At 39.6% G+C, this 27168-nt stretch overlaps 1 protein-coding gene across 3 annotated transcripts in view; it reads left to right on the top strand.

The window, feature by feature from the left end:
- Positions 1-14429: 14429 nt before the first annotated feature.
- Positions 14430-27168, top strand: part of SRPK2 (SRSF protein kinase 2) — a 142123-nt gene continuing 129384 nt past the window's right edge. For all 3 annotated transcript variants that reach the window (XM_017811413.1, XM_017811416.1, XM_017811417.1), the window contains exons 1-2: positions 14430-14560; positions 14666-14750. In XM_017811413.1, the coding sequence (XP_017666902.1) occupies positions 14545-14560; positions 14666-14750 (101 nt within the window). In that variant the 5' untranslated portion in view covers positions 14430-14544. The remainder of the gene's footprint in view (positions 14561-14665; positions 14751-27168) is intronic.

Consider the following 27168-nt stretch of genomic DNA (forward strand, 5'->3'; position numbering starts at 1 on the left):
AGAAAGGCACCCAAAACCTGTGCTATTTGTGCTACTCTGTTTCTGTGGAAACTGCATGTTGGAAGAGAAGAGAGAAAACGGGGGAGAGAATGAGAGGTGAAGTGTTTTGGGCTGAAGTCCCATTGGCCAGTCACAGTTTGAGCTGAGCTAAGTCAGACAAGCAAGCCCTCAATGCTGAAGTCTAGATAGTTTTCTTTCCTCCTCTCAATTTGTGGTGAGGGAGGAGTCTGGTTCAACAGATACCTTTCCAAAAGTCACAGAATTACGCAGTATTCTGAGTTGTAAGAGACTCACAAAGAGTGGTTGCTTAAGCAATTTATCTGGTTTTTCCCCTGATTTTTACTCATATCAAAGAGGTGATATTTACAGATATTTTATGCAACAATAGTTTTAGTCAATCAGGAAGCAGTAGAGCAAGGTTTGCCCTGAATAGAGCCTTCCATTGACAGACATGTTGCACAGTCACTGCTCTTCTGAAAAGCACCATTGTGTCCTTCAAAGGACAGTCTCCTCTTCCAAAACTGAAAAGACACCTTTTCATCTTTCTAGGGCTTCCAACACATGCATGGTTTTGATCCATTGCTATGAAAGACAGACAGCCTTGACTAATAAACTCAGCTCCTTACTTTCTATTCCCTGATAACTGTTTCACTGACAGTCATACTGCTTTTTCCTGGAATAAAAACCTTTCTTTAAAGTAATATCTAAATTAACATCTTAATATATTGTGAATCTTTTCTGTTGTTGGTCAATATTTGCCTGCTGCCTGTGGGTACCAAATTTGGGTATAAGTGTGTACAGACCCAAGAATTTCAGAATAATTTCTTACAAACAGAAGCTAAAGGGAAGGGCCAAACTCACATGGACAGTAGCTGTACATTTTGTGCCTCTGCTTCTTGCTCTGCTGCTGCTTCAGCTTCTTAGTAAGACATTAAAAATCTATTCAAGTCTCCCTCTAATTTCTATGCGTGGCAGTTAGCAGTCCAACATGAAGAGAGTTGACTCGCACAATCCAGGGAACCCTGCAGCCCTTTCCTTTTGTATGCCTGTAGTGTGTTGCACTGTGCATGAAAGCAGCAGGAGGAGAAAAAAGAAAAGAGCAGAAAAGCAAGTAGTTGGTACCAGGCACTGGTGCTGCCTTTGTTCTTTTGTGTATTAATGTTTTCATAAACTACAGCTGAGTTGCAGGTCAACCTAACTTTCCAGTTTTATTTTATTTGTAAGCCATTCTGCATTTTAGAAGGGTGTTTATTGTTTACAGTTGGCAGGTCTGACTGCACTCCTCTTTAGGTTATTCAGGCTTTGACGGCTTAAGAAATATCTGTTTGTTGAAGTGCTTACTGCTGTTCACCCATTTGTAATGAATAGGAAGTTCAGGCCACACAAAGACATTATGATACAGTCAGAACATGCCAGAAACACAATACATTGAAGCAACACTCCATTAACCCAAGTTAGGTAGTGCAGAAAAGTGATCACGTTTATATCAGTATATGCTTTAGGAGACAAATTAGCCTTTTATTCGCTGTAATCCATAAAATTCTCCAAGCACAAAACAGAAGGCATTAATCAGCAGCTACTTGGCTCTACACACCTCCCTAGAATAGAGTCTGGAACTGCCCTTTACAAACTGAGAAAGTGTGAAAAACTCTCTCCATGAGTAGTATGAAAGTCCCATTTTAAACTCATGAAAGCCAAGATAGGTGAACAGCATTCACAGAAACACTGTGCCTCACTGCTGCAACATCACACAGCAGTCCTGTGTGGACAATTTGTGTACAGAGACTTTACTGTGGACAACACACTCCTCTGTAGACAGACTGTTCTTTCATAGGTCCATTAAGTTTTTGTGCCACTGTTAGTCATCACTGGTCTACAAATTCCACTCATTTTCTTGGTGTTAATTTTCCTGTTACATAAATATGGTTGAGAATAGAGTGGCAATTACAGCATGGATAATCTTGTATAAGTACATTGTATATTCAATGCCTTCCCTCTTGCTGACAACCATAAAGTCTAATAAATCACCAAAGCTTCATAATGCATTTTGAAGCACCCCCCCCTACACAGCTGTTCAATCACATACTCACTTGAGTACAATCAGAAGAGATGTCTTAAAAAAAAATCCATGGTAAGTGTATATTTCTACAAAATAGGTTTACGTAGTGTGTGAACAGCAGCTGCATCCTCTGGCAGCACACATTATTTGCCATTGATCTGATACTGAGATAAAATGCCCTGTAATAAACTGCAGACAGGTTTTTAGAAGGGTTTTCCTCCAGGTAGATTGAGGAAATCTTGAGTCAGCTCCAGGTAGTTCAAGGTAATCAGCTCACAGTGCTGTACCCAAGTTCAAAGACTTTAGGTTCAGGATTTTTCATAGCTTTTACAGAAACTGCAAAAATTACAAGGGCAAGTAGCTTGAATACGCCCCTGCTCAATAACAGCGTATTGATAAAGGCATGCTCTGTTTTCCTCAGCAAGATGTGCCATATAAACACACACTCGACAAGCAGCTTGAGTCACTGCCTGGCTGCAGTTGAAATGATGTGCCTTGCAAAGTTGCAAGTCAGACTAACAAATCCATGATTTGCTTTAAAGAACAAGACGCCAAATTCTGATTTGCCGTTTTAAGACTGGATGATTCACATAAGTGACAGAGACAGGGGTACTTTCTGAGCTAAGAATACTCACAAAAGATCTGTATTTATCTGACTTCAAATATATTTGGACACACTGGTAAAAGTGTGAACAGACTTTGGACATTGGGAAGAATGCAGTTCACCTAGTCCACGAGAGAATAACTCAGTCTGAACTCAGTGCAAATGAGAGAGTATTATCTTAAAATCATAACCTTGCAATTTTTCTTGCATCTCTCAATCAGAATCAAGGCATAAGGTTCAATGTCCATTTAAAAATCTCTCTTACTTATAAATCATTTATATGTTCATTAGCTGAAAATTATTTATTGGCAGATAGGTTTCATTAAAAACTACTAAGAAGGTGCTGACCCATGAAACCAGTACTGTGTTTCATGAGTAATAAAACCAATGTAGGTCATTTTTTGACAAATTTATGTTCAGTGTTCCATACTCCTCCGCCCATGATGCAATAAAACTATTCTTTCTCTTTGCTTCCCGTACTTCCTTCCAATACCCTCAGCTGCCTTCTGTATCTCAGATGCCTTTCTGCCACCATGTTATTCCAGGATATGTACATTATTCCAGACCCCACCTTTGCCCTCTGTTTGCCCTTTTCCAGCTTGTTGCCTGGACCATGGTAGGAGAAGGGGTTGACTCATTGATAAGGATGCAGCAACTCCTGCCAAATAGAGAAGAAGCCTCCTGAGTTCTCCTTCCTTTGCTGTCAAGAGACACATTAGTAGTGTCTAGCCCTAGTATCCTCATAGTAACTTTCAGACTTCATAACTGGAAGACTAATCTACTGCCAGCTTCATTTGAAACTGGACAATTAATTAAAAATATATCAGATGGGGACCAACCCTTCATACAAATCTTGTTTTCTTAGAGAATATGCTAAGAAATATTAATAGAAATCCTATTAAAATTAAAACAGGAGTAAAATAGCAATTAAAGTAGCTTTAGGAATGTTTCATGTAGATATTTTAATTAGTTTACAGTATGAGGTTTCTTGCACTCAGCACTCAGTGAAGATAAATAATTTTCCACTTCAGAAAAAAAAGGAACTTAACAAAGAGGTTAAATGAATTATGATGTGAATAAGTTATTTAGAGTTAAAACTCTATGAACTTAACTAAAAATTTCTGACATTTGCAAATGTTCTGGTGCTAATGTTTCTTGGCATTTTAAAATGACTGTGTTGTGAGCTGTAGTACTTATGCAGGGGAGAGCAATTTGACGTATATCTCTGCTTAGATTCCATACTTCTATCCCTGCAAAAGGATGACTTACCAATTTAATTAAATACTACTTGAATAAAAAACTGTGTCTGTGGTTAACTGAGTGTCTGCTCTTCATTAATAGATGTCTTTGTTTTATTGCTTAGGAAACAAACATAAATGCAGCATGACAACAACATGAAAATTTTGAGATAGCTTTTTTGCAGCTTTCAGATATTGCAAACAGAAGTTGAGAGTTAGAGTACCATGACATCATTAATTAAATTAAACCTTCCTTAAAAGATTAATGTAGTAAAAATAGAGATGTTTTAAAGTCCAAGTGCTGAAATATATGGGGTGAATTGTTGCTATATACAAACAGGAATTATTCCTTTATCCAGAGGTCAAGCCTAGAAAGCCCCCTCCCATATGTAACTCTTAAGAAACAGGAAATTAATTATATAATACTCTAAGAAAAACAGGGAAAGAATCTGAAATATTTATGCACTTTTTTTTTTTAATCTATGCACTATCTGCTGGGGAAGCATGATTAATCAGTGATTAAATTCAGGGGGGGAAAAAAGGGGGTTATATGCATAGTATTCAACAAACTAATCTAAAGCAGTCTAAACTTTCACAAGTCCAGTCTAAACTGCAAAGTGTTGTGCTGCACAACATACCCAAACCCCGATTCCTTAGTTCCTCCACAGAGCACAGTTCAGCTGCTTTCTGGCCTCATGCCCAATTCTTATTCCACCCATCAACACCAGGTGGTGGAGAAGGTCAAGCCTGGCTGGATTTCATTTCAGTGTAAGCCTGAGAAATACCTGGGGATTCTGGGTCCTGGATTTCAGATCGAATCAGTCATCTACTGGCCAACAAGACTGTAATGTATTGCTACATGGCAGAGTGTAATTTAGGGTCTAAGATCACAGATATAGTTCTCAGCTCTGCAGATCCTGAGTAACTACAGATTGTATTAACAAATTTAAGCTAATATAACTCGTTGGTTTGCATTTATCCAGCAGTGTAGCCTGCTAATTTTATAGGTTACTTATTCATTAATTCACTAATTTAGTGCAGAGTAACCACAGGTCACTAAAAATGGGCTGCTCCTATAGTACCCAGACTAGCTCATTTAGAGCTAACTCTGAACTGTTTATTCAAGTTGCACCTAGACCTTTGTCTGCAGTGAGCATTTAAAAAAAATTCGGGAAAGCATGTCGGTTCCTGACAACAAAAAACTAAAATTACTGTGATGAAACTCCAAACAATTTCTTTTCAGAGAGAGGAAAAGTTAAGAGTTACACAAGGCCACTGATGTCCAAAAATAGGACAGGAGAGGAAGCATGGCTTATACTTTTATACCTTGCAATCTGTTCCTGAAAAAGTCATATTAGGAAATGTACTTCAAGTCCCCTGCATAGTGAAGTGGATAAATTAAAGTAATTTGGTATCCATCTCACCTACTTTGCTGTGTGAACCTGAATTACAGCATGTGCACTGTGATGCTATTTTGTAGCCCTGCACAATTCAGGACAACTTCTATTTTCATCTGTCTGCTTACTAATTTGCCATTTATCTCTTGAGTATGAGGGACCATACAGCAGTTTAAGTCCCTGTTTTCACGTGACTTTCTCCATTTCTGTAGAGCTATTTCATTTAAGCAATGCAAAAAGAAAGTTTCTGGGACAGCTGTGTTCCAGCATGCTGGAGACTTGCACAACCTTCTAGTGGTCCTCTGGGGTGAGCACAACAAAGAAGAAAATTCTGAATGGCAAACTCTTACAGATAAACACTTTTTGTAAGTTTGAGAATGAAAGAATGAAGCAGGGAGTAAGTCAATGCCAGGAAAAGAAAATAAAGTACATCTACTTGTTCATTCACATTGGACAGCTTTTGAGGCAGAAGAGTTTGTCTCAGATTTGAGGTTGGGCCAAAAAGGGCTGTACTGTAAGAAATTCCTCCAGCAGAGGTAGAGAAGTGGTAACCATGATATGGAACAGGCCTCAAAACCAACAAAATGGACAGAGACTGTGAATTTACAGACTCACTTAGAAACAGAATTGATGACAAAGCTACTGGATAAAAGGTTTGTTCTTTCTTATGGATAGAATTACACACTATAACCTGTGCAGGCATTAATTAATGTGGAGGACAGCAGATGGCATAGTATGACTCTTCCTTTGGTCAAGGACGGGAGTTGTATCATCTTGTGTCTCCTTTCCCTGCTTGGCACCCTTATTCTATTGGGTATGTGCACATACAATCCAATACAAATTCCAGTGATTTTCTGCAGGCATGGTTTAACTGGTAACTATCAAACTTACTCAAAGCTGATGCTTAGTGAGAACCAAGTGCCTATCTTTTTGTCTCCACCTACTGAACTCTGTGTCACACAGGTACTAAGCATTAAAGCAGTGTTCCAGGGAGTGTTCGTGGTAAGTCCTACTTGTACTAAGTGAAGAAATAATTTTGTGTTTGCAGTGTTTGGTCTCTTGTTACTTTTAGTTCACAGGATGCTTTCCAGCCAAAAAAGTAAGAATCGGATTTATTTTTTAGCTAGCCTTAGCATCATAATTCAGGATCCTTTTAATGTTCAATTGTGTGTTTTCCCTATTCCTGCTTGATGAGTCTTACAAATGACTGAAATATGAGAAAATCACAGTGGTCAGTGAAAGTGTTGGAGAGAACTCCCTGTATCTGTTTTACAGCTTACTATCTCTCTCCATTCAGTGCTTTGCTAATGGCCCACGAGGCTATAATAGTCTTCTACCAGATACTGGGAAAAGTTGTTTCTTCTTCCAATCTGGGACCTCCAACTGATTAATATATTCTCGTGGCACTGCTGTTTGAAACCATAGCTAGTAAACATCCCTTTTATCTGACAGCCCCAGTCCCTCAGCAAGGGCCTCCCCTAACCATCACAATCTCTGTGTAAGAATGCATTAATATGTAATACTATAGGCTCTGTAGCCTGGCAGCATGGGATACAACTGTTTCTGTGCAGAAAAAAGAGATGAAATGAAAGCACAGTAAGCACATAAAATATTAATTTAAAGCTTAGAGTGATACAAAGTGTTATAGGGTGACCCTTTTTTTCTTTCTTCTCTCTGTGGGCCAAATCAGATACACATTTGGTGAAAAGGATCCTGATCCAGCGACAATTAAAAAAAAAATAACAAAAAATAAAACCAAAACAACAAAGATTCAAGAATAACCTGCTGGAAATAAGCCTTGGACACCGCAGTGCCAAATGTGCCTCTTGAGTTCTACTGAAAAAGAAGCTGGGAAGAAGTGATTGCCAGTAATTTAAAGAACAACTGGGAAGTTAGAATACACATTACAAAATCAAGCGCAGTTTCTTGAGTTGCTCTCTCCCCTCATGTCCAATGAGCTGCAGCACCCACAATTTTAGCAGGTTATATGTGATATACAGGGGACACATATTTCACATAATCAAGTTCTTCAGCTGTCCAAGCAATTCCAGATTTTAAAAGGTAACAACAAATCATTTTAACTCCTGAAATGGAAGACCATCTGGACAGATGTAATTCTTTTACCTGCAGACCAGGCTGGCTCCAGAGAACAGAGAATAATACACTGGCAATGCAGACTTCCATTCTGAGATTAATTTCACTGCAAATAAGATATTTGCATATTTTATTATTTGCATTATTTCCAGTACTATTTCATGCAGTACTTTAATTTGTAACAGAATTCTTGACTTTGAACTATGTATTATTTTGGGGGAAAGAAAGGACAGGGAGCCTTCTTCAAAATTTTGAACAGGGCAGACAAGATCATGGAGTCCTAGAATTGGAAAAGACTTTTAAGATCATCAAGACCAACCACTGATGTTATAACCAGAACAATCTTAGATAAATCAGTACATAACATTTCCACATGGATTTCAACTAAGTTAAAGGAAGAGACAGAAAAGGCACAGTGTTCTCCTGGATTTTCAGTGATAAGAGGCATACTGTGAGTGTATTGAGTTCACAGTATCATTTCTTGCTTCTGTCCTCATATAAATGATCCAGAGCATCGTTCCAGTGAATGCAAACAGTGCCAAGCATATTGATAAGCAAGTAGATTTGGATGTATCCTACCATCAACTAATCAGGTTCTTGTCATTCTGCTTTTTTTTCCGTTTTCTAAAAATTGTGTTCTTACTTTAGACATAATGCATAATTTAGGACAGAAGAGGAGATTTTAGGAAATGGACTTATATGACTATTGTAACTAGTGTTTGAAGGGAATAAAAGCCCTTATTTTTAAGACATGTTAAAGTCAGGTATCTGAACAAAGAAGAAATAATTTTCCTACACTGGATTTCTTCTTCATTGGAAACTGGAATAGCCAGAGTCCTTTAGTTTTATGGTTAATCCTTCTCTGTACCAGGGCAGCCCAGCTAGTAAGGCACTGAGTGTTCTGTAAGATGGGTAAAAATCTTGCTGACTTAGAAGTTACTGTAAACAGATGGACATATTGTGTGAATGCAGTTTAACAGTGTAGTGAATTTAAAGGCCTGGCCTGAGTAAGTGGTGTAGTGAAGACATACTCTTTGGTGACAATATTTATATTCTTAATGTTTATGATAATAGTTTGCAGCTCTGAAGGCAAAAGCATGTGAATATTTCCTACCACAGTCATTTGTGTTACTACAATGAATGACAAAGTGGGCGTAAAACATGATTAAATCAAACCCCAAAAATCAAGCCCACGGAATTAATTTCTAAGAAACAATGCACAAGGCCAAATAGCAATAGATTAATTCTCTGTGCTTTGAATGAACATAGCTGACTGCTTACACTATTTTTACTGTGATTTGATGTTACTCATCTTATAGTAGGAGCACAGGGAATTTCCCATGCCTAGAGGTGGATAATCAGTCTTTATTCAGTTCTTTGAAAGCAACAAAGTTCATTTATGAGTCTTCTTTGTGAAGGGTAACAAGGTTGGCTAACAAGTCAAGCCATTTCTGCTTTTATTTTTAACAATTACCTTTAACATTTTCCGCTTTTGAAAAATTCATGTTGGTGTTTTACATGGTATAGATGTGTTATATTCATATCCACACAGAATAAAACTGAATGGCCAGTTCACATATGTTATGAACCAGGCTGGTAATGCCTATGACTATTGAAGCTGACTGACATTTCACTTGGTAATATCCAGTTACTGTTAACTTTGTAAAACTTTAATCATATGGGATGAAATACCCTGTGCTGAGTAATGAAATAATTCATACTTTTTAGAGAATGCTGTTTTGATAACAAAAAAGAATCCTGAGCTACTTCTTGGAAATGCCCCTCTAGCATAGTAGTCCCTTGGATCCAGCATGTAGTCAAGACTAATTAAGCAAAAGAGGCAAAGTTTTTAATGGCAAATAATAGTGTACTGATAACTGTAGCTGCTAAAGCATGTTGCCTGTGTAACTGAGCCAGCCAAATGCTTGCTTCCTACAAAACAGGACAAGCTTACTCTGATGTCAAGAGACAGCTCTGGAAATATACCCAGACAAACTTGTTTGGCCAGTGCCTCTTTACTGGCCATTCCCCTCCCAGAAGTTTGTTTCAGAATGCATTGTAATCTGAAAGTTTGTAAAGGAACCCTGGTCTTTACTGAGATGCAGCAGGGGAATGGCTGCTAATTTCCCAGAAAGGTGTTGGCGAGGGTGTTGTAGCGATGTCGAACTGAAGGATGTGTGAAGAAAGGACATTTGGGGTACTACTGACATAACATGGCATCATCCTACTAGTCAGCTGGTGTCTGATTTTTCTGAAGGCTGTGAAAACATCTTATATCAAGTAAAAGTACAGGGGAGGTTATGGAGAAGAAAGAAGCTTTATTCTTCTAGAGAAAATGAGTCCATTTCTTCCTCTTACATTGAGCTTGAGCTCACAGTTTGTCCCTTGTTGTTTTCATTACTGTTTGTGTAGTCCAAGTCAAGACAAAAGGAAACAGGGTAAGCCCTACATCTGATTTCTAATGCATTCTCATCTCGGTGGTTGGCAATCCCTACCTTTGAGTAGGAGGCTGAGATTTCATAGAAAGAGGCCTTAATATCAAAGATGTGCTATTGAAATTCCTATGAAAATCTGCCTAAATTTGGCCAAATTATGAGGCTTTGTGAAACACCATTTTGCACATGTTGGAGACATGTGAGAGTTTAATACTTAAGTCTCAAAATATTCTATGCTTGCTTAGCAGATAAATCTCTCACATGCATGGCCAGACTGCATAGCTGCCATTCAGAAAGAAATAGTAGGCGTGAGTCCAAAACACCACTGCATCACTGCTGAAAAACTATAATTGCTTGTGTTGAGTTGGATAAGGAAACTGAAAGCAGTTGCTAATCTCTCAGTGATCCTCTCTTCCCTTGCTGACCTTTAATCAGCATGAAGAAACCGTACAATTTAAACAATAAAAAAAAGGCAATAGATTTGAAAAAGGAGATGATGGAGATAGAGATGAGAAAGGCGAGCTGGGTAAAGAGCTGGGAACTAGGAGAGGGGGCTAATGAAGAAATTTGAGGCAAGGACCCAGGAAACTGGAGGAAGTTTAATTGAAGGGGTGTCTGGGAGCCTGCTGGAAGTAATGAGGGAAGCTAGAATGAGTCATTCTGAAATCTGAGGACTTCGGCACTAGAAGAAATATTTTCATAAAAATATTGACACAGTCTGTTTTAATCCTACTTCAGATCTAAGTCATGCCAGTTCATGCCCTATTTTAGACTACATACAATACATATCTGGGTTGATGCAGCTATTTCTGGACATAGATGAGTCTTTAATTTCATGTCGAATTGGTGTCAAACTGGTCTGCTTTGTCCTTTGTGTCTTTCTTCTTTTATTAGTAATCCAAATTAACTTGATAAACAAGAGTTCTGTACCAATGTAAATTCTGTGCAGCTGGCATGCACTGTACCATTTTATAGATTAAGAAAATGAGTCAGGTGAGTCATGTATTTTGCTTTAGGAAGAGCACAATGAATCTGTGAATGAGCCAGGAATCTAAACTCAGGAATTTCTGACTTTTTTTTTTTTTGGAAATCCCAGTTCATGCTGCCTGCTATTTTTTCTCATTACACTACCAAGATAACAAGCCTACTTTTCTTGTTTAACGTGTGCATTGCTCCTATTAATGTTAACTTCTTGTAGTCAAGCACTGATGAGACAACAGTCTTGACCTTACAAACAAACCCAGCTTGTTAGTTACTGTTTCTTAATACTTCCTATCTGTAACTTTGTTGTCTGTGTTGCTCAAAACCAAGCTGAGAATTGTCCTCTTTGCTTTGTTTACATACTAGAGGAGGAAAAAACCCACATTGGTAGACAGAAAATTCTTGAAGTGAACAAGTGAAGGACAGACTCATTGTTTGTATTCCTACAGGGGTGTGTCATACTTAAAGAAATGGAATGGGGGTGGGAACTGAAGGAACAAGAGACAACCATGAAAGGAGAGCGGATGAGAAGGCTGCCTTGCATATTAATGAGAGCTCTCCTTTAATTGGGAATTTCCTTTCACTACAGTTTTCTTTTTCCTTTTTACACCACCCATTGTTTTGTTGTGTTTTTTTCTTCCTCTGCCTTATGTGTTATTTCACTTTTGTTCCATTCTGTGCAAGAGCAGCGTGGAGTTGGCTCATATCCTGATTTCTGAGAAGTGCAGTCTAGAGACCATGCTACCACACAGTGGGAAAAGCAGTGTTGAAAGGAACTGGTACAGAAATCAGGGCAAAATTTTCTAACATCCCTCTGCTGAAGGAAGAATTTTGAATTATTCTCAGAAGGATGACAATATCATGTTTACAGGATTGCTGCTAGGAAGCTCTTTATTCTGTACAAATTGAAAAGCTAATGTGTTCTTGTGTCAGGGCCATATTTCAAAGCTAGGTCAAAAGCAAACAAACCAAACATCTGTGGGGTATCAGGTGACTGGTCCAAACTGTATTATAAACAGGTAAAAATACCATTCCATAACTTGAAATTTAATTCTTCTTTTCCTCTGATGTTTGCACCTAAGTTCACCTAAATCTGCTGTGACATGTCCCTCCTTTCTATGTAGGTCATGTCACCTGAATCTCATAGTGCCCTTCCCCAGAGTGAATGAGCTCTATGGAAGTCGTTGCAACAAAACAGATACCTGTTCCCATATAGTGTTCAGAGAGAGACAGACAGAATCACATACATTCTGCCTCAGTCCACCTTTATGTTGTACACTGATGTTACAAATGCTGCCTTTTGCTGTTTATCCTGTCTTCTCTCTTAACTCATCATTTCTTTTTGAAAAAGTGAAGCTACACACAAGAAGACATTTATTTAAATAAAGATGGGGAATTTCACCAAAACGAGGGGATTCAAATAAACAGGGTAGATTCATTCTTAACAACCGCACACCTGAAATTATTTCTGTAATTTTTTAAAATTACATGTACCATTCGTGTTCTCAGGGAGTTATTCTCTCGAGTCTGAGAAATAAGGTGTTGGGTTTTGTGTTTTTGTTTCGTTTGTTTGTTTGTTTTTCCTGAAATACTTGTAGCCTCTACTGACCTTAATTTACTCTCCAGTCAGTTAATTGCATATGGTAGACCTCTCTACACACATAGAGAGTCTCAGTCATTTTTTTGTATTTCTGCATGAGCATGCTCTGAGTGACTCTTGGCAGGGTAGGAGAGGAAGAAAACAACAAAATCCTGGAAGAATACAAACCCAAAATATGTGTCCATTAGAACTGAGTGTCTAGTATACACCCACCTGGTCCTAACATAATTCCTTCTCTGTGTGCTAGCAGACTGTTCCCTTGCCCTGATTATGTTGCTGACATTATGCTCATGAGGGAAATTCCTTCCTGACTCCAGATCTGGTGAATTTATAATCCTGTTGATGTAAGCAAAGCTCCCTGTACTTCTAAGACCCAATTGTCCAATCAGTTCTACATATAAACCTCCTGCTGAAGTAAACAGAATTGCACATGAGTAGGACCCTGGTATGGTTTCTGCTCTAGAGCCACAGCTACAAGGTAACTTTAAGGTAGCACTGCCCTGACAAAGAAAACAGCAATCTCAGTGCCTTCTCCATCATCAGCTGCTTGTCTCTGCCATTCTCTACACAGGAAAAAGTATTCATGCAGGGACACAATTTAACCAATGAAGTTAAAATTAGCCAGGAAACAATGAGTAAATAATCTGCTTTTTTAAACATTCAACTATTATTAATTTTCATGCATCTAAACTTTCTCAGCAGAAAGCCTTCAAAATTTCAGCACAGCGTTGTGTTGCCTATTCTATCACACTGAACTATCACTAGAAGACGAACCACAACAAGGGAGAAATGTCACATGCCAACATTGCACATTACTGGTAGTAGTTTATACTGGAAAAGTTTTTTTCCTGTGTTCTTTATGAGGAAGAATAGGACACAGAAGATGTTTTAATTTAGAAATGCAGCTGGGGTGTCTCATGAGAGCTGCAGTTTAGAAACTTCATGGTCCTATTGTTTTCTGTTCACCAGGCTCTCTAGTCAGACAAAAAAAGTATTACACAGTGTGGTGCCTTCTCTTTGGGTTGTCTAGCTTTATCCTTCTGTTCCTCTCCGACTTCTAAGCTGAACTAACCAGAACTAGGGATTCAATTTTCTGTCTAGTTGAAATCTCAATGATCCAATTACTTAAGACCAGCAATTACTGCTAGTTCCCTTCACTCTCATAATGCCTTGACTGCAGCTGCTTTTAGATTTTCATCCTTATGGATTCTTTGTGTTGCCATTTAGGGAGGCAGTTCTGCCTCAAAATTTAATGACCGTTTCCTGTTGTGTTTCGCTGCCATGCCTTGGAATTCCAGTCCAATGTGAGAATAAGCCAGACAAGCCTCACACTCATACTGGAGTTTTGGATATGACCCAGATCATAACCTGCACCAGGCATTAAGGTATAGATGGCACAACATTTCAATCGTAACACTGTCAAGCATCGAGCCATGCTGCGCACAGCACAAGTAAGAAGGGGCAGTGTTCCATGTGTCATTACTCGGCCAAATCTGAGTAGTGCCTGGCACCATGGACAACAAGACGTTGTTGTCAGGTTGGCTGGCAGGAAAAAACCAGGAGTTGTCTGTCACGATAATCAAACAACTTAGCGAGAATCAGAATTAGGGAAATCTAATTTCCCTGGATTTGGCCATGAGGGTAATTGGTTCTGGCATCTCACCCCACACAGGTCTCGGGACGAGCTAAAGCCGATCTCGCCCCAGCTGCTGCCGAGGGGCCAGCCGGATACCTCTCTGCTCTGCCCTTCGCCACAGCTCCCGACGTGGCACAGCAACAGGGCGGACCGCTTCGCTGCTCCCACCATCACCCAAAACTTGGCGAAATCCATTCCCATTCGGCCCGGCAGCCCCACAAAGCCTCCCCTCAGCGGCACACGGAGCCCCGCGGCGGGGCCGTCCCGCTGCCCCTCAGGTGCGCCCGTCCCGCCGCCACCTGCCGCGCCCCGCCCCGCCCGCGCCTTTCCGGCCGCGGCCCCGCCGCGCCTGCGCAGCGGCGGCGCGGGGCGGCGGTGCCGATGCTGCCGGACGGTGCTGGCGGCGACGGCACCGGGAAAGGGATCGGGAGCGGGGCCGGGAACGGGACCAGGCGAGCTGGGGAGCGGCGCGCCCGCCGAGCAGCGCGCAGCGCGGGGCGATGAACTCGCGCAAAGGTACCGCGCTGTACCGGCCGGGCGGGCGGTGGGGGAAGCGAGCGGGGGGGGCTGCGTGGCCGCCGCCGCTCACGCCGGCTCCCGGCTGTTCTGTTCTCCCGGCAGTGCTGGCTCTGCAGGCCCGCAGGCGGCGGCCCAAGCAGTCCGCGGCGGCCGGCAGGAGGGACAAGCACTCGGCGCCCCACAAAAAGTGAGTACGGGGATCACTGACCCGCCGGGACGGAGCCTCCCCCCGGGACCCCTGCGCTGCCTGCCCGTCCCTCGCGCGTCCCTCCCGCCGCCCCGCGGCGCCCGTGCGGGCGGTCCCGGCCCCGCCGCTCCTCGCACGGGGCTCTCGCCGCCGGCGGGACAGGCGGCGGCTCCCCCGGCCCGACACAGCCCCCGCCCGGGCCGGGCCCTCCAGGACCGTCCCCAGCCCGGGCGCCGGGCTCAGCATCCTTCGGGCCGGGCCGCTGGTGCCCCGCGGGAACCCGCGCCGGGCACTCCGGCTCCGAGAACCCCCGGGTTGTCGGGGTCTGCACAGCTCTCATGTTCCTCTGGGTTCTCCCTACAGTTCTCTCATCTTCGTGGTCTTCTTTCCCTGTGCTTTCTGTTCCGAGGTTTCTTTCTGGTGGCATTGTCCCATCTGTGGGCAGTCCTTTTCTCATCCTGCTCAGTACCATCAGATTATTTCCCCTTCCCAGATGTGTCTGATTGCCAGTGACAGAAGTTGTGGTTTGTTTTCCCTTCCTCATCTTCTGCTAGCCCTTCATGTTCTTGTCACTGTCCAGTGGATTTTCTCATTCTCGTGATACCCTGTTTTCACTGAACTACGAAGGAACATTCTTCCATCTGTATAGTGTTCACACTTCACTCTTTTTCTAGTTTTGGATTGTTTAATTTTTTACTCCTTGTAGTATTACATGCTTCTGTCTCCAGCTTTCACTGTGTCTTGTTCAGTGGGACTTTATTGGTGACACATTAAGTTGCCAATAGTCTTGTCTTTGTTTTTGTTGTTTGGGGATCCCGTTTACCTGCTTTGGTCTGGCAGGGAAACATATGTCCTGATGTCACTCATTCCCCTCTCTTAGTCCTTAGAACTGGAAAGTAGGGTATGGTGGATAGATAGATATATATGTGGTGAGGTAGAGATGTTACTATGTGCTATGGCAAATATGGCAGTTGATTCAAGGGGTAAGGTCTTTTTCTTTATGACTTCTAGTGGAAGAAATAATAATACATCTGTGACCATGAAGTGTTTGGGGTTTTTTTTGTAGTTATGATGAATGGGCTTTTTTCCCCCTTTTAAGATGGGTAAAGATAACGTATGATGAGGAGCTGGTGTAGCGGTGATCAGACTTCGATAGCTAACTTCTGTTCACATCCTCTTCCCTTACTGCTGTTTCCTCCAGCACTGCATGAAGGCTGCACTACGCTTTCAGTTGTTTGAATTTGAAGTTATTGCAGTGGAAACAAATTTGCTGTGCAATATATGTAGCCATTAATTCCCTTGTGTCCTTTTGGAAATTCAGTTTGTAATATTGCATGGATTTGTTTTGGTACTTTGAAAATGGAAATAGGTTAAATTTCATTGTAACTCTAGGTTCAGAATTATTTTTGTAGCTTTCAGTTAAGTCTTAACCACAAGGTTATTAATAAACTTCTGTTCTGCTTAGGTAGTAGAGCATTTAATACACTTCTTAGTGGGGCTGCTTTGGGATGTCTTGCTGAATGAGTTTGTTAAAAGTTTGCTTTCACAGACACTTATTAAGCACAGAACTGGTACTCTTTGTGTTTGCTGAAGAAATTGGCTACTGTTAAGTCAGGCTGCACAGTCAGTAGCTGGCCATTTGCCTTACTGAGTCGGCATTTCCAGATGCAATACCCCAATCTGTTCAGTTGCCTCATGAAACAAGTGGTTTTGCTGCAGTAGACAAGAGCCATCACTTCATTTCTGCCATGTATGTTTTCTCTTCAAACCACTTTTATGCTATGGAGACCTCCTACTCTTTTTTTTTTCATGAAAGCAAAACTCCTTTCAAGTTTTTAAGTCTCCTTGCATATGGCTAAACAGTTGAGGCCCCCAAAATAAAGTCAGTACTGGACATTATTTCAGAAGACAATGTCAGCAAAAGTATCTCTTTTGTGCTGTTCCTAGCTTTGCTTTAACTTCAACTCCTACAGCATACACTAGTGTTTTAGAGCCATATGGTATCTGTGATGCACATCAAATGCACAGTAGCTGCAAGCGAAAATGTTGATTTGAGGGGTGGAAATTCTATACTGCAAGTTCCCTCTAGTGAACTTGTTCACTACATGAAAATTGTGACTTATTTTTGAATCCAAAGTTGCTTTTTTTTTTTAAACTCTGAGTCTTAGGAAGACTTTTCTCTGCCAGGTCATTGCTTTATATGGAGCAACTTCCATTGTTGCTAGTAACAATGTGCTTCAAAGGAACTGCAGGATTCCTCTTCTGGAATTGGCTAGGAGAGTTATATTGTATTGTAGCTTACTCACAGGCCTTTGTTTGAAAAGTATTAAGATGATGACAAAAGAAGAAGAAAAAATTATAGTACACTTTAATTGAATAGCTTTTTGTCTGTTATGACTTTAATTGCTGAAGAAGGCTGTGAGATTGGTCCTGTAACTGCTCGGTGTTGACCCCCTAAGTCAATGATGAGAACTGGTAGAGGTGAATCTGTATGTTTTGTGTAATAGGAGGGAAAAATAAGAAAGTAGAAGCTAAGTGTCTCATTCTGAAGAAAAAGCATTTTGTCTTAAATCAGGACTATATCTATAATTGCATGCAATCATAAACTATTTGGTATGGCCTTACTTTGAATTTGAACATCCAGGCTACTGAAATAGAATAATATTCCACTTTATTAAGATAACAGTTAGCACTTGATTTTGGTTTTATTGGAGGGACTTGAATGTGGTGTGTGCAAACTACTTACATATTTTTTGAGTTGGACAGAAGATTAATCAAAATGGTTCATTTGGGTCCTCTGGGAATTATTTCTCCTTGAAGTTGAGATGTGCATTGGGAAAGATCTGTGAAGTAGTGTTTTTGACAGATGCCTGAGTCTGTTCAGAGGTAAATTTGCTTAGAGATAGCCAAGTCTGTTTACTGTCCTTTACTTAGCATTAGGTAATGGGGCATTAAGCACTAGGGCCTCAAGTATGTCTACCTTTTACATTCAGCAGAATGGTAGGCTCTTCTTTGTGTTCAGACTAGTATTGGCTTCAACTGAAACAAACTTCCATCTTGGACACTTTTTTTGATTGACCTTATTTCTAAGTGAATATGACAAATAACCAAGTGAATACCCAGTTAGAGATTTGTCATCTTTAACACATTAGCTGTACATTTTTATCCAAAACCAAAAGAAAGCATTCTGTATGTAAAAATATCCAGATGATGATGCATGGACCTACGGAGAGAGGATTCTTTACTTCAATACAAATGTGTAAATCCAAATACCAGAATTGACTTTTCAGAATTCAGTTTTCTTGTGGAGTTTGTTTTTTGGTTTTGTCTTTAAGCAGTACTTTAGAACAGGTGGTAGAGACCATGTGATACTACTTTGCAGTGGTTAAGAGTATCTGTGAAAGGTAACACGGGAAGTGCCATGTTTCTGTTCTGTGCACTTCCAGGTGACTAACTTCTTGGACCCACAAGTATTGTACAGCTATCAAGGTTTTAGATATATGACATTACTGTGGAATCTGAAATGTGTGAAAATCATTCACTGCTTTTGTTTGTTAGCATTTCTCTACCACAGTGTTTTTCACCCTCTTTCAATAAGTTGTTGGTTTTTTGTTTTGTTTTTTTTTTAAAGTAGCATCTATTAGATAGTTCCTGTGCCCATGGTTATTGCCTGAATGTATTCTGTTCACTGACTAAAGGCTACAGGTAGACCTCTTTGGCTTTCTGTATGAGAATGGCCATAAACAATCACAGTCTGAGGTGGTCTTGTATTTTTGAAGAGGACTAGGATAGGTTCAGAAGGATAGAACCTAAAGTTTTGCCAATATCTAGTGAAAGCAAATGAGGTGATCTCAGTTCTCTACAGAAGAACTGAGAAGGTCCATTAAAAATGCAAATGTAACTATATAGCAGTTGTATTCATAATTGTTCCCTTTTATTACTAGTTCCTTCTGTTGTGATTCTACCAGACTCTTGTGTTTGTAATCTAGCCTATATTTTAATAATCAATAACTAATTCTGTTCTAATTGCCTTTAGGGACTTTGGGAATGGTCCCTGTTTTACTAGGCTGCTTAAAAGAAAAATCTTTTATTAATATTTGAAGGAACAAAAAATTGTCTCTCTACCTGTCATTACAGTTCCAAATATTCATATCTTTAAAGTACTGTTGGTTTTATATATTTGAAGTGATAGCCCTTGCTTCCTGGTTTTCCTAGTAACACTTTTTTTTTTTTTTATCTCTAAGACCCTTATCCTTGTTTTCTCATTTTTCACTTTTAACCTGTTAACAATTATAGCATATTGTAAGAGGGGTGGTGCTGTTTGAAGCTGGCAGAGCTTTGGTAGCAGTCTTTTTCCTATGTCCACCTTTCTAACCTAGTAATGCCTTTTAGGATGAATTCTGCTTTTGGAAACTATTGTGTTTGGATGGATTTCTGAAAATGTGCAGAGAAGGTATGGGGAGAAGTGGCTGGAAAAATAAGGGTAGTATAATAAAGCACATCTTACAGAACAGAATTGCAGCAGTCTGTGTCTGAGCCTAAGATAACCATAGAAGTTTCTGTGTTTAAAGGAAGACATTCTGAACAAGTCTTTTGGCTGAAAAAGGTGGTCTAAATTTCCAAGTGAACCTCTGCAAAGGTAGTAACTTTTTGCATTTTCTATGTATTACTTTTATTTTACGCTACATGTTTGGAAATCCTATGATTTAAACAGTGTATATGTCTAAATACCACATATTCTATTTTTGTCCGGCAAAGCAGCTGGCAGACTTTTGACTTTTATGTTGATGTCCTGCATAATGAAGTCATGTTCTGCTAGGGAAGCCTCTTTGAGTGTTAATGCTAAAGGAATCTTATCTTGAGGTTGTTGGTTAAAGGCAAACCGCTGAATAGGCCCTGGTGAAATAATGCTTCTTGACAGTATTGGTGCCTCACTGTTTTTTCCTCAACTGAAGCTAGTCGATGAAAAGTCAATAATTTAAATGTAGGAGCTTAAAAGAATCAAGGGCTTCAGTTGCCTTGAGCTATTGTCAATGCTTAGTTTGAAGTTTTCTAAAATGGAAGGGAGAATTCCATAGTTAGAGGTCAATTATATTTTCCTATCCCTGAGGAAAAAATTTAATATCGCTATTGTTCTTGTCACAGTGATAAAGGTCAGAGCTGTCCAGCTATAGTATCTGTACCTTAAATTCTGATATTAAAATCAATTGTTTACTACTTTTCAAACTGTATTAAAATTATATTGGTTTTGTATTTGTGTTTCTAAAGAAAACTCTCTCGGAACACCTTTTTTCCTTTTGCCTTGATCTGTTTCCTGTAACCTCACCTCTCACTCCAGTCATTGCTCTGTTAAATAATTGTTTGTCTCCTGCTTGCTACCTTCCTGTTGGTGATCACCTGTATGTGATGTTACTCCTTCATCACAGACCGAGAATTATATGTTTGTGCAAAACCATTATAGAGGAGGTTCTTAGGTAGTTGCCTGGAGATGGGTACAATGGAAGTGCTACTTCTATCCTTTAAGAAGGATAAGATGGGACACTAGAGCCATTGGTACTTTTTCAGTATGCTACTGTTAGTGCAATTTGATTTTCCAAGTCCTGTCAAGTACGTTTGTCCTAATACAGTGACCCACTTGTGTAGTCATATCTAACAAACGTTTCTGGCACCCAGTGATGTAATACTGGCCTAGGTGTGTGTTTGATCTAAATTAGTGTGGCAGCTCTTAGATTTTCAAGGTCACCTCAGTAGATCACTTGAAGCATCTGATAGTCTGCATGAGCATGACAGTATCTGAGCCTAGATCCAAACAGGGTGATCTAACATGTGGCACTCCTGTACCTGTCTCAGGAAGGAGCCGTGAAACTGGAATTAGCTATTAAATGTGAGTGCACTGTGAATCAGTAGAGGTGTGTGTTTGAGAAGAGCTTTTATGAACCCAAGAACAGTAAGGTAATGATGACAGAGGAGAAGCATTCTAGGGAATGCAAAATACTAAAGGAATGGGCATGCCTGAAATGCTACTTTTCTTGTAGACTTTGATGCCATCTGCAGGTCTGAGTTTTGATGCCAAAATGAGCCTGGGATTTAAAGTCATGAATCTTAAGAATGCATATTATTTCATCTGTTGTTGTGAACAAGTAGCTTTGTTTTAAAGTTTCTGTTCTCATGCTTATATAGTAGTTCAGTAATTCACTTACCTGTCAAGTAAGAATTAGATGCCTGAGGAATTTTAAGCTTATTATTTCAACCTGCCTTGTGCAAGTATCAATCACAGGATTATAGGCCTTGCAAGGCTTCGATGTGTAAGGGCTGGCTGGTAACTTCACATCTCTTTTGCAGAATATTAAGGAGCAACAGACTGATGGACTTGGAAGGCAACTGGTTAAAAGGGAAGCATTGCTTTTAAGTTTTACTAACATGCAGGTATCAGCATGCCAGTTGACTGCTGCCAAGTAACTCTGAGTTACAAAGCAAACACATGGTGATTTGGTTAGAGTGAGGCTGTCTGGGTCATTAAATGATTTTTCTTTTTAGCATAGCAGTCACAATTCAGCATTTTTATGAAAGAGGGAGCCCTGAGGAGATCAGAGGCTTAAACTTTCTTTCAAGTTCTTTTTCCTGGTGTCACAAGGCACAGTATGACAGATCTCTGTTGCCAGAATCTATTCTCAGGTGAATGTTGTAAAATTTTAGCAGTGTCAGGGAAACTTGAGTAAGACCAGGAGCTTCATGATATTGTTATGAGTTCTAGCTCAAAAGAACAAAAATTATCTTGACAGATAATAGTATCTGATATTTTTTTAAGGTAGTCTATTGCTTCGGGTGACCTGTTTCGTGTATTAGTAACATGGTGTTTCAGCACATGCTGGTGTCCAAGTCCATGATACTGGTCCTAGACATTTAATTAAATTCTACTAGCATTACCTCTCTTTTTTTTAATGTTAATTAGAGATTTTAATTTTTCTGTTTGTTTGTTTCCCAGAAATGTTTGCCGTATAGCAACTTGTAAGTCTTGGATTGTGTCAACGTTGTTGAGAAGATGACACAGTGATTTTGGTAGTTGCTTCCAGCATACTGGAAGTTGCTTCTCTATGCATTTCATAGAGATACTCTTTAATCAGAAATGAGCAGTCCTGGGAACTGGGAGCTTTGTAATAAGCTGGATATTGCTGTTGTGGGCAGACATAATCTGGGCACATCAGCCAGTCAAGGCTTTTGGAGAAGCTGGATGTGAAAACACAATATGTGAATCTCAAGTAGACTTAAAATGTGAGATAGAGTTATGAAGAAGTGAGCTGAGGCTACCACTATATTTTAAATCACCAGATACCTGTTGCATAATTACTTTGGTCTTTAGTATGGATCAGTTACTTTTAAGTAGTGCATTCTCATTGCTAAATCAAGTTTAGTAAATCCAGCATCTAAAAACTGGGTTGAAACTATTTATTCAATAGACAATACTTATTTTTCCCCAGTTGTCTAAAACAAGTGTTGTTGAGAATTGATTAGTTTATCTAAAAATGTTGCTACAAAGCTTGACAAATTTTATTTATCCTGTTCTTATTATTGAAAAATAAAATAACTGTATTTTCTTATGTTTATTTCTGAAGCCAGAAAAGTCAGTTTTGTGTAGTGAGAATATTTGTCTTGAGAATAAAGATATTGTTCTTTTAAAGTGATCATTTTGGTCTAATTTTGTGTTTCCAAAATAACTCTCACTAGCTTGTGTCTCACAGGGTGACATATCTTGTCCTAATTGTAGCATTATGAAAACTTGAGATAAAGTGTAAGTAGATCACGCTCTCTTCTCCTCCATTTGTACTTTCTCTGCAACAGCTCCTTGTCTTAATCCTCATCTTGTGCTTTGCCAGGCTTGGAAAAAACGGAGTATTTTTAAAAACTACAACTAAAAGAAACAATAAAATGAAACACAGCTAAATATGTACTTTGAAGCGAAACCACAAATTTATTTCAAAAGTTTTGTTGTTTTCATTAGTTTTTTCCGTGCATCAGCGTGTGGTGTGTGGAATTCATACTGCACATCGATCACTGGTGATTAGCTTAGAATGCAGTTTGGATTGGGTTTTGCAGTTTTGGGACTCGTCAATGGAGTACATTTATTTTGGGGATAATATTTCATTGAACCAAATGCTGTTGTTTTAATTTTCCCTTGTTGTTTGAAATAAAGACACTTGTATGCAAAGTTTCATCTATTTCAGGAGGATTCGTAGGAGAGAGCGTGGCAATCTAAGCCTAATCGGATGCAATGGTAAGTCTAATTTTAAGACACATTTGTGACCATTATGTCCAAAGATAACAAATTGTAAACTCAGTGTGAGTTTACCATACTAAGCAACTGAGCAACTACCAGATAAGTTTGATAGTGAAATTTTGGTTGTTAATTTGATCCATCGTTTTTTCTGGTAAATTGGTTTTTTTTCCTGTGAGTCCATTCAAAGACTTGACCAGCAGTTGTACATCTGCCCTGTGGGCTTTGCCACTTCTCTTTTGCTACTTTTTCAATATTACAATCCCTGAATGTTGCTGACCTCCCTTGTAAGAAGACCTTGAGCCTTCCATTTAATTTTGGTGTTTTACATCTTTTTCCAGCTTCTCTGGCCTTGGATTAGCCACCACTAGTGCCCACCATTATAACACTGCTGAGGACACAAAGATAAGTGTGCCAGAGCTGCCATGTCGGGTTGCAGGAAGACAAAAATATGGATTCTAGAAATAAACAGTACATAAAATAAAAGCTCATTACTTTGGAGGCAACAGGGCTGCAGTTTTGGAGAGTGCAATGATAAGTGTGTGGTACAACCAAAGGTCATCACCCCCATTAGAGGAGCATGAGTGTGTTGAGGTTGTGAATTCAAAGTAGTTTAAAAAATGGAGAAGGGAAGTTACTTCCCCCCAACCCCCAGAAGACTGTTGTAATAATTCTTATATGTCATCATTTATAACTATGTAACATTAGTTTTCTGATACTGCTTGTTTTCAGGACAGCTTCCTTAGATACTGACATGGTATGACTGATCATAGGGAAGTTATAAATAAGGTATCTTTAGATGCTGTAACTGAGTTCATTAATACTGCAGCAAACCAAACACTTAAAAGTATTTTAATATTTTTATAAGAGGCTTTAGTTCTGGCATATATTGTGGTAGTACTGTGTTTATGTACATGTTGTGAAGATCTGAAAATAGTTAAAATTCTAGGTCTCTCATAATGACTTTTATATTCTGCCTTTGCAAATGAGGGAAAAGGAATGCAGTAACTTGGGGTGTATACATGTAAAAAGGAATAATTCAGCCTTCTAATTGTGCCACAATTGGAATCAAACCATTTGATGTATTTGCATTGTTATGCTATCTTCTTTCCCACTTTAAAACATTTTAGATAAATATGTCAAGCAGTAAAGTCACTTTAGAAAAACTATGAATAGGGTAAAAGAAAGTCCTCTCATGATGATTTTAACACCGAAAAGTTAATGACAGCAAATAATTATCTTTTCAGTTTATTTGTGCAATGCAAAGATTGCTAAAAATCACTTCATCTGATTTCTTCAAAGTGGGAATTTTTTCTGGAGGACGTACGTTTAAGCAAGGAATGTGATTGAGTTTTTAAATTGGAAAGAGCCTTTATATATGCTGGAAGTGTCTCTCTTATTCCAAACAAGTGTGTATGTGATCAGTTATGGCAAAATAATGGGAATAATGCAAGAGTTAGCAAAAACTTAAAAGAGCAAACCGGATCACATGGGACCTCTGAGAGTGGCTGCTTAGCATCAGGACATGATGGACAAAGGGAAGAGAACATGCTTGTCCTGTTAGTTTTTTCAGAGTGTTTTTAAGGCGTAGGGATGTTCCTATGCAAGGGCAGCGGAGATAAATGTGTGCCAGCTTCTTCCTAATTACAGTTCACAGCCTGAGGTAATAAGTTGAATTGAAACCGTGCATGGTTTAAATTACTGTGTTAAACTCTGAACTGTGGTGCACCAGACACTGGCATGTTTGATTTAGCAATGATTGCTGCAAAGCAGCAGTCTACAGCAGGAAGAAGTCTTAGTTCTCAGAGTCTGTTTTTCAAAGCTTTTCTCAGTTTTTGTTCCATAGCAATATTTCAATTTTGATGCTGTAAAATTTACATTGGTAATAAAGGAGCTGTTTTAAAATAACATCGCAGAACTAAGAAAAAGATTTTATTGCTTTTCTTTGTTTGTATCCTTAATCAGTTTTTTTCTCTAAAGTTTGTGTCAACTCTGCCAATATTTTACTTTCGAGAAAATGTATATGTTATACTTCATATTTTGTAGTTGATTGGCATTGGTATAGGTAATAAGTAATAGTTATGTAGGTGTATGTACATAAAGTATTGCCTTTACGTAAGAAACTTAATTTGGGAGTATTTAAATAGCCTTTAAACTGAGTACATTAAGTCCCTCAACAGTCTGCAGAAGTAATAGTTTCATATCAGGAATGAAAGTATAATCCCTTAGTGTTCCAAGACAGGCTGAAAACAACAAAGTAAAAAAATTGGTCCCCTCTCACTTCTTTGTCCAGTCACCTTTTTTCACTTGGTTGCTTCTTGTGGTGTTCTCATCAACACATGACAACATTACAAGCAAGTGAAATAAAATGGAGCAAGCTGCTTTGTTTCTGTTTTAAGATTATGGTTTCTTTCAAACATTATCGTAGATAATGTGGAAATAAAACCTAATCAAAAATTAAAAGCATGTTAACCCCATTTCACAGCATAGAATTTAATTTGGGGTTTTATCAGCAGCAATGGAAAGCAGCAAAGCTTGGATTTGCTGCCCATAAATGTATATCCAGATTATCAGAATGAGAAGTCAGTGAGCAAATAGAGACATTGCCTTATCTAAGCAGATGCACATGGATATGGTGGGGGTACTTGGAGGAAGGAAATAGACCGGGCAGAGCCAGAGTAAGGGGACTATAACAGAAGATGGAGAGGCTGATTTACAATGCAGGGTTTCACTGATGGGGAAAAAAATGTGCATGCGCTCCAGCTGCTGTGAGCAAACACCCAAAATGCTCAAACAAGTCTGTGAAAATTGGAAATGGCGACTTAGTGAGGTGAATAGAGCATGTCTCTGTATGTATGTGTGTATAAATAAAATGGCTTGCTATTTCTCTTCCTAGTAACACAGTGTCTTACTTAGAGGAAGATAAATTAACTTAATTCTGAACTCACTGTTTCCTTTATGGAGGCTGGGAGGGAGGGAATCCAGTGACTTCTGGCTGAAGTTCTTCCCTGCCTATCTCCTGTGTTTGCAGCATGATCCTTGCCCACCAGCTGCTGAGGTATTTGCTAATGCAGCTTGGACCTGTGTGTTTCTCCTCAGGCTAAATAGCTACTAATGGATCCATCTGTATCTGCTCTTCCACGTCTTGGAAGTCTCTCCTCACTGCTCTGTTGCACCCAGGTTTCAGAGAGGTTGCTATGAAGTCTTAAAGGTCTCATCAAATAATTATTGATAGTTGAGTTACAGTGATAATAGTATTTTTTTCAAATTGCGTAAAGTCAAAATGATCCATGCCCAGACTTTGTAGTATCTGCTCTTTCTCAGGTGCTGTGCCTATCCTTCTGGGGTGTATGGTTTCATTTGGATAAGGGAAGGATATGGCCTGTCATCAGCTTCCTGGCCCCCACTGGGATATATGAGGTCGATGTTGGTAGCTTCTCCCTCCTCATTCTGAAATTCATTTGAGTAATTTGTATGTGATTCTACAAGTTGTTTCTGTGCTGCCTTGTAAATCCATGTTGCGACCCACGTCAAGCCATCCAGATTTACTGTATAATGGTGTATTTTACATCAGTTTGGTGCATGTTCTTTGCCCTCTGTGATGGCTTTGCCCAGCTCCCAGGCTGCAGTCTTGTGGCCAGCAGCTGGGCATTGCTGAGGTGTTTATAGTCCCAAGTCTCTGTGATCCTGTGACTTTCTTGTCCTCTACAGTTGCTCCATATCTTTAATCCCTTATACTGAATTTTATTCCAGCATGTTAAATAGTTCATTTACACAGAATAATTATTATTGCTGTGTTAGTTCCAGATATATGTATAACAGGTGCTACACTGCACAACTGTACAAAGCTAAGTGATAGCTGAAACTAAGTAGGTAAGTAATTTGGTCAGAAAGCTGTTGCTCTTCAATGCTAAAACAAATCTCCAGGTGGGCCAAGACATGTTCAGACAAAGGCTGGTGAGTCCCAAGGCTTGTGTTACGAGCTTAACACGAAGCCTGTGGCCTGTTACAAAAAACAGCAACACCAGTTTCTGTTGGTTCTAAGGTCTTGCTTTGTGTGATCCCTGGTGAGGAGCAATCACTGTTCTTTGTTCAGGTAACCTGGGTGCAAATATGCTAAATACATAAAACTGATGCCATTCTCTG

Source organism: Lepidothrix coronata, unplaced genomic scaffold (assembly GCF_001604755.1).
Source record: "Lepidothrix coronata isolate B3197 unplaced genomic scaffold, Lepidothrix_coronata-1.0 Scaffold32, whole genome shotgun sequence".
Taxonomy (NCBI): Eukaryota; Metazoa; Chordata; class Aves; order Passeriformes; family Pipridae; genus Lepidothrix; species Lepidothrix coronata.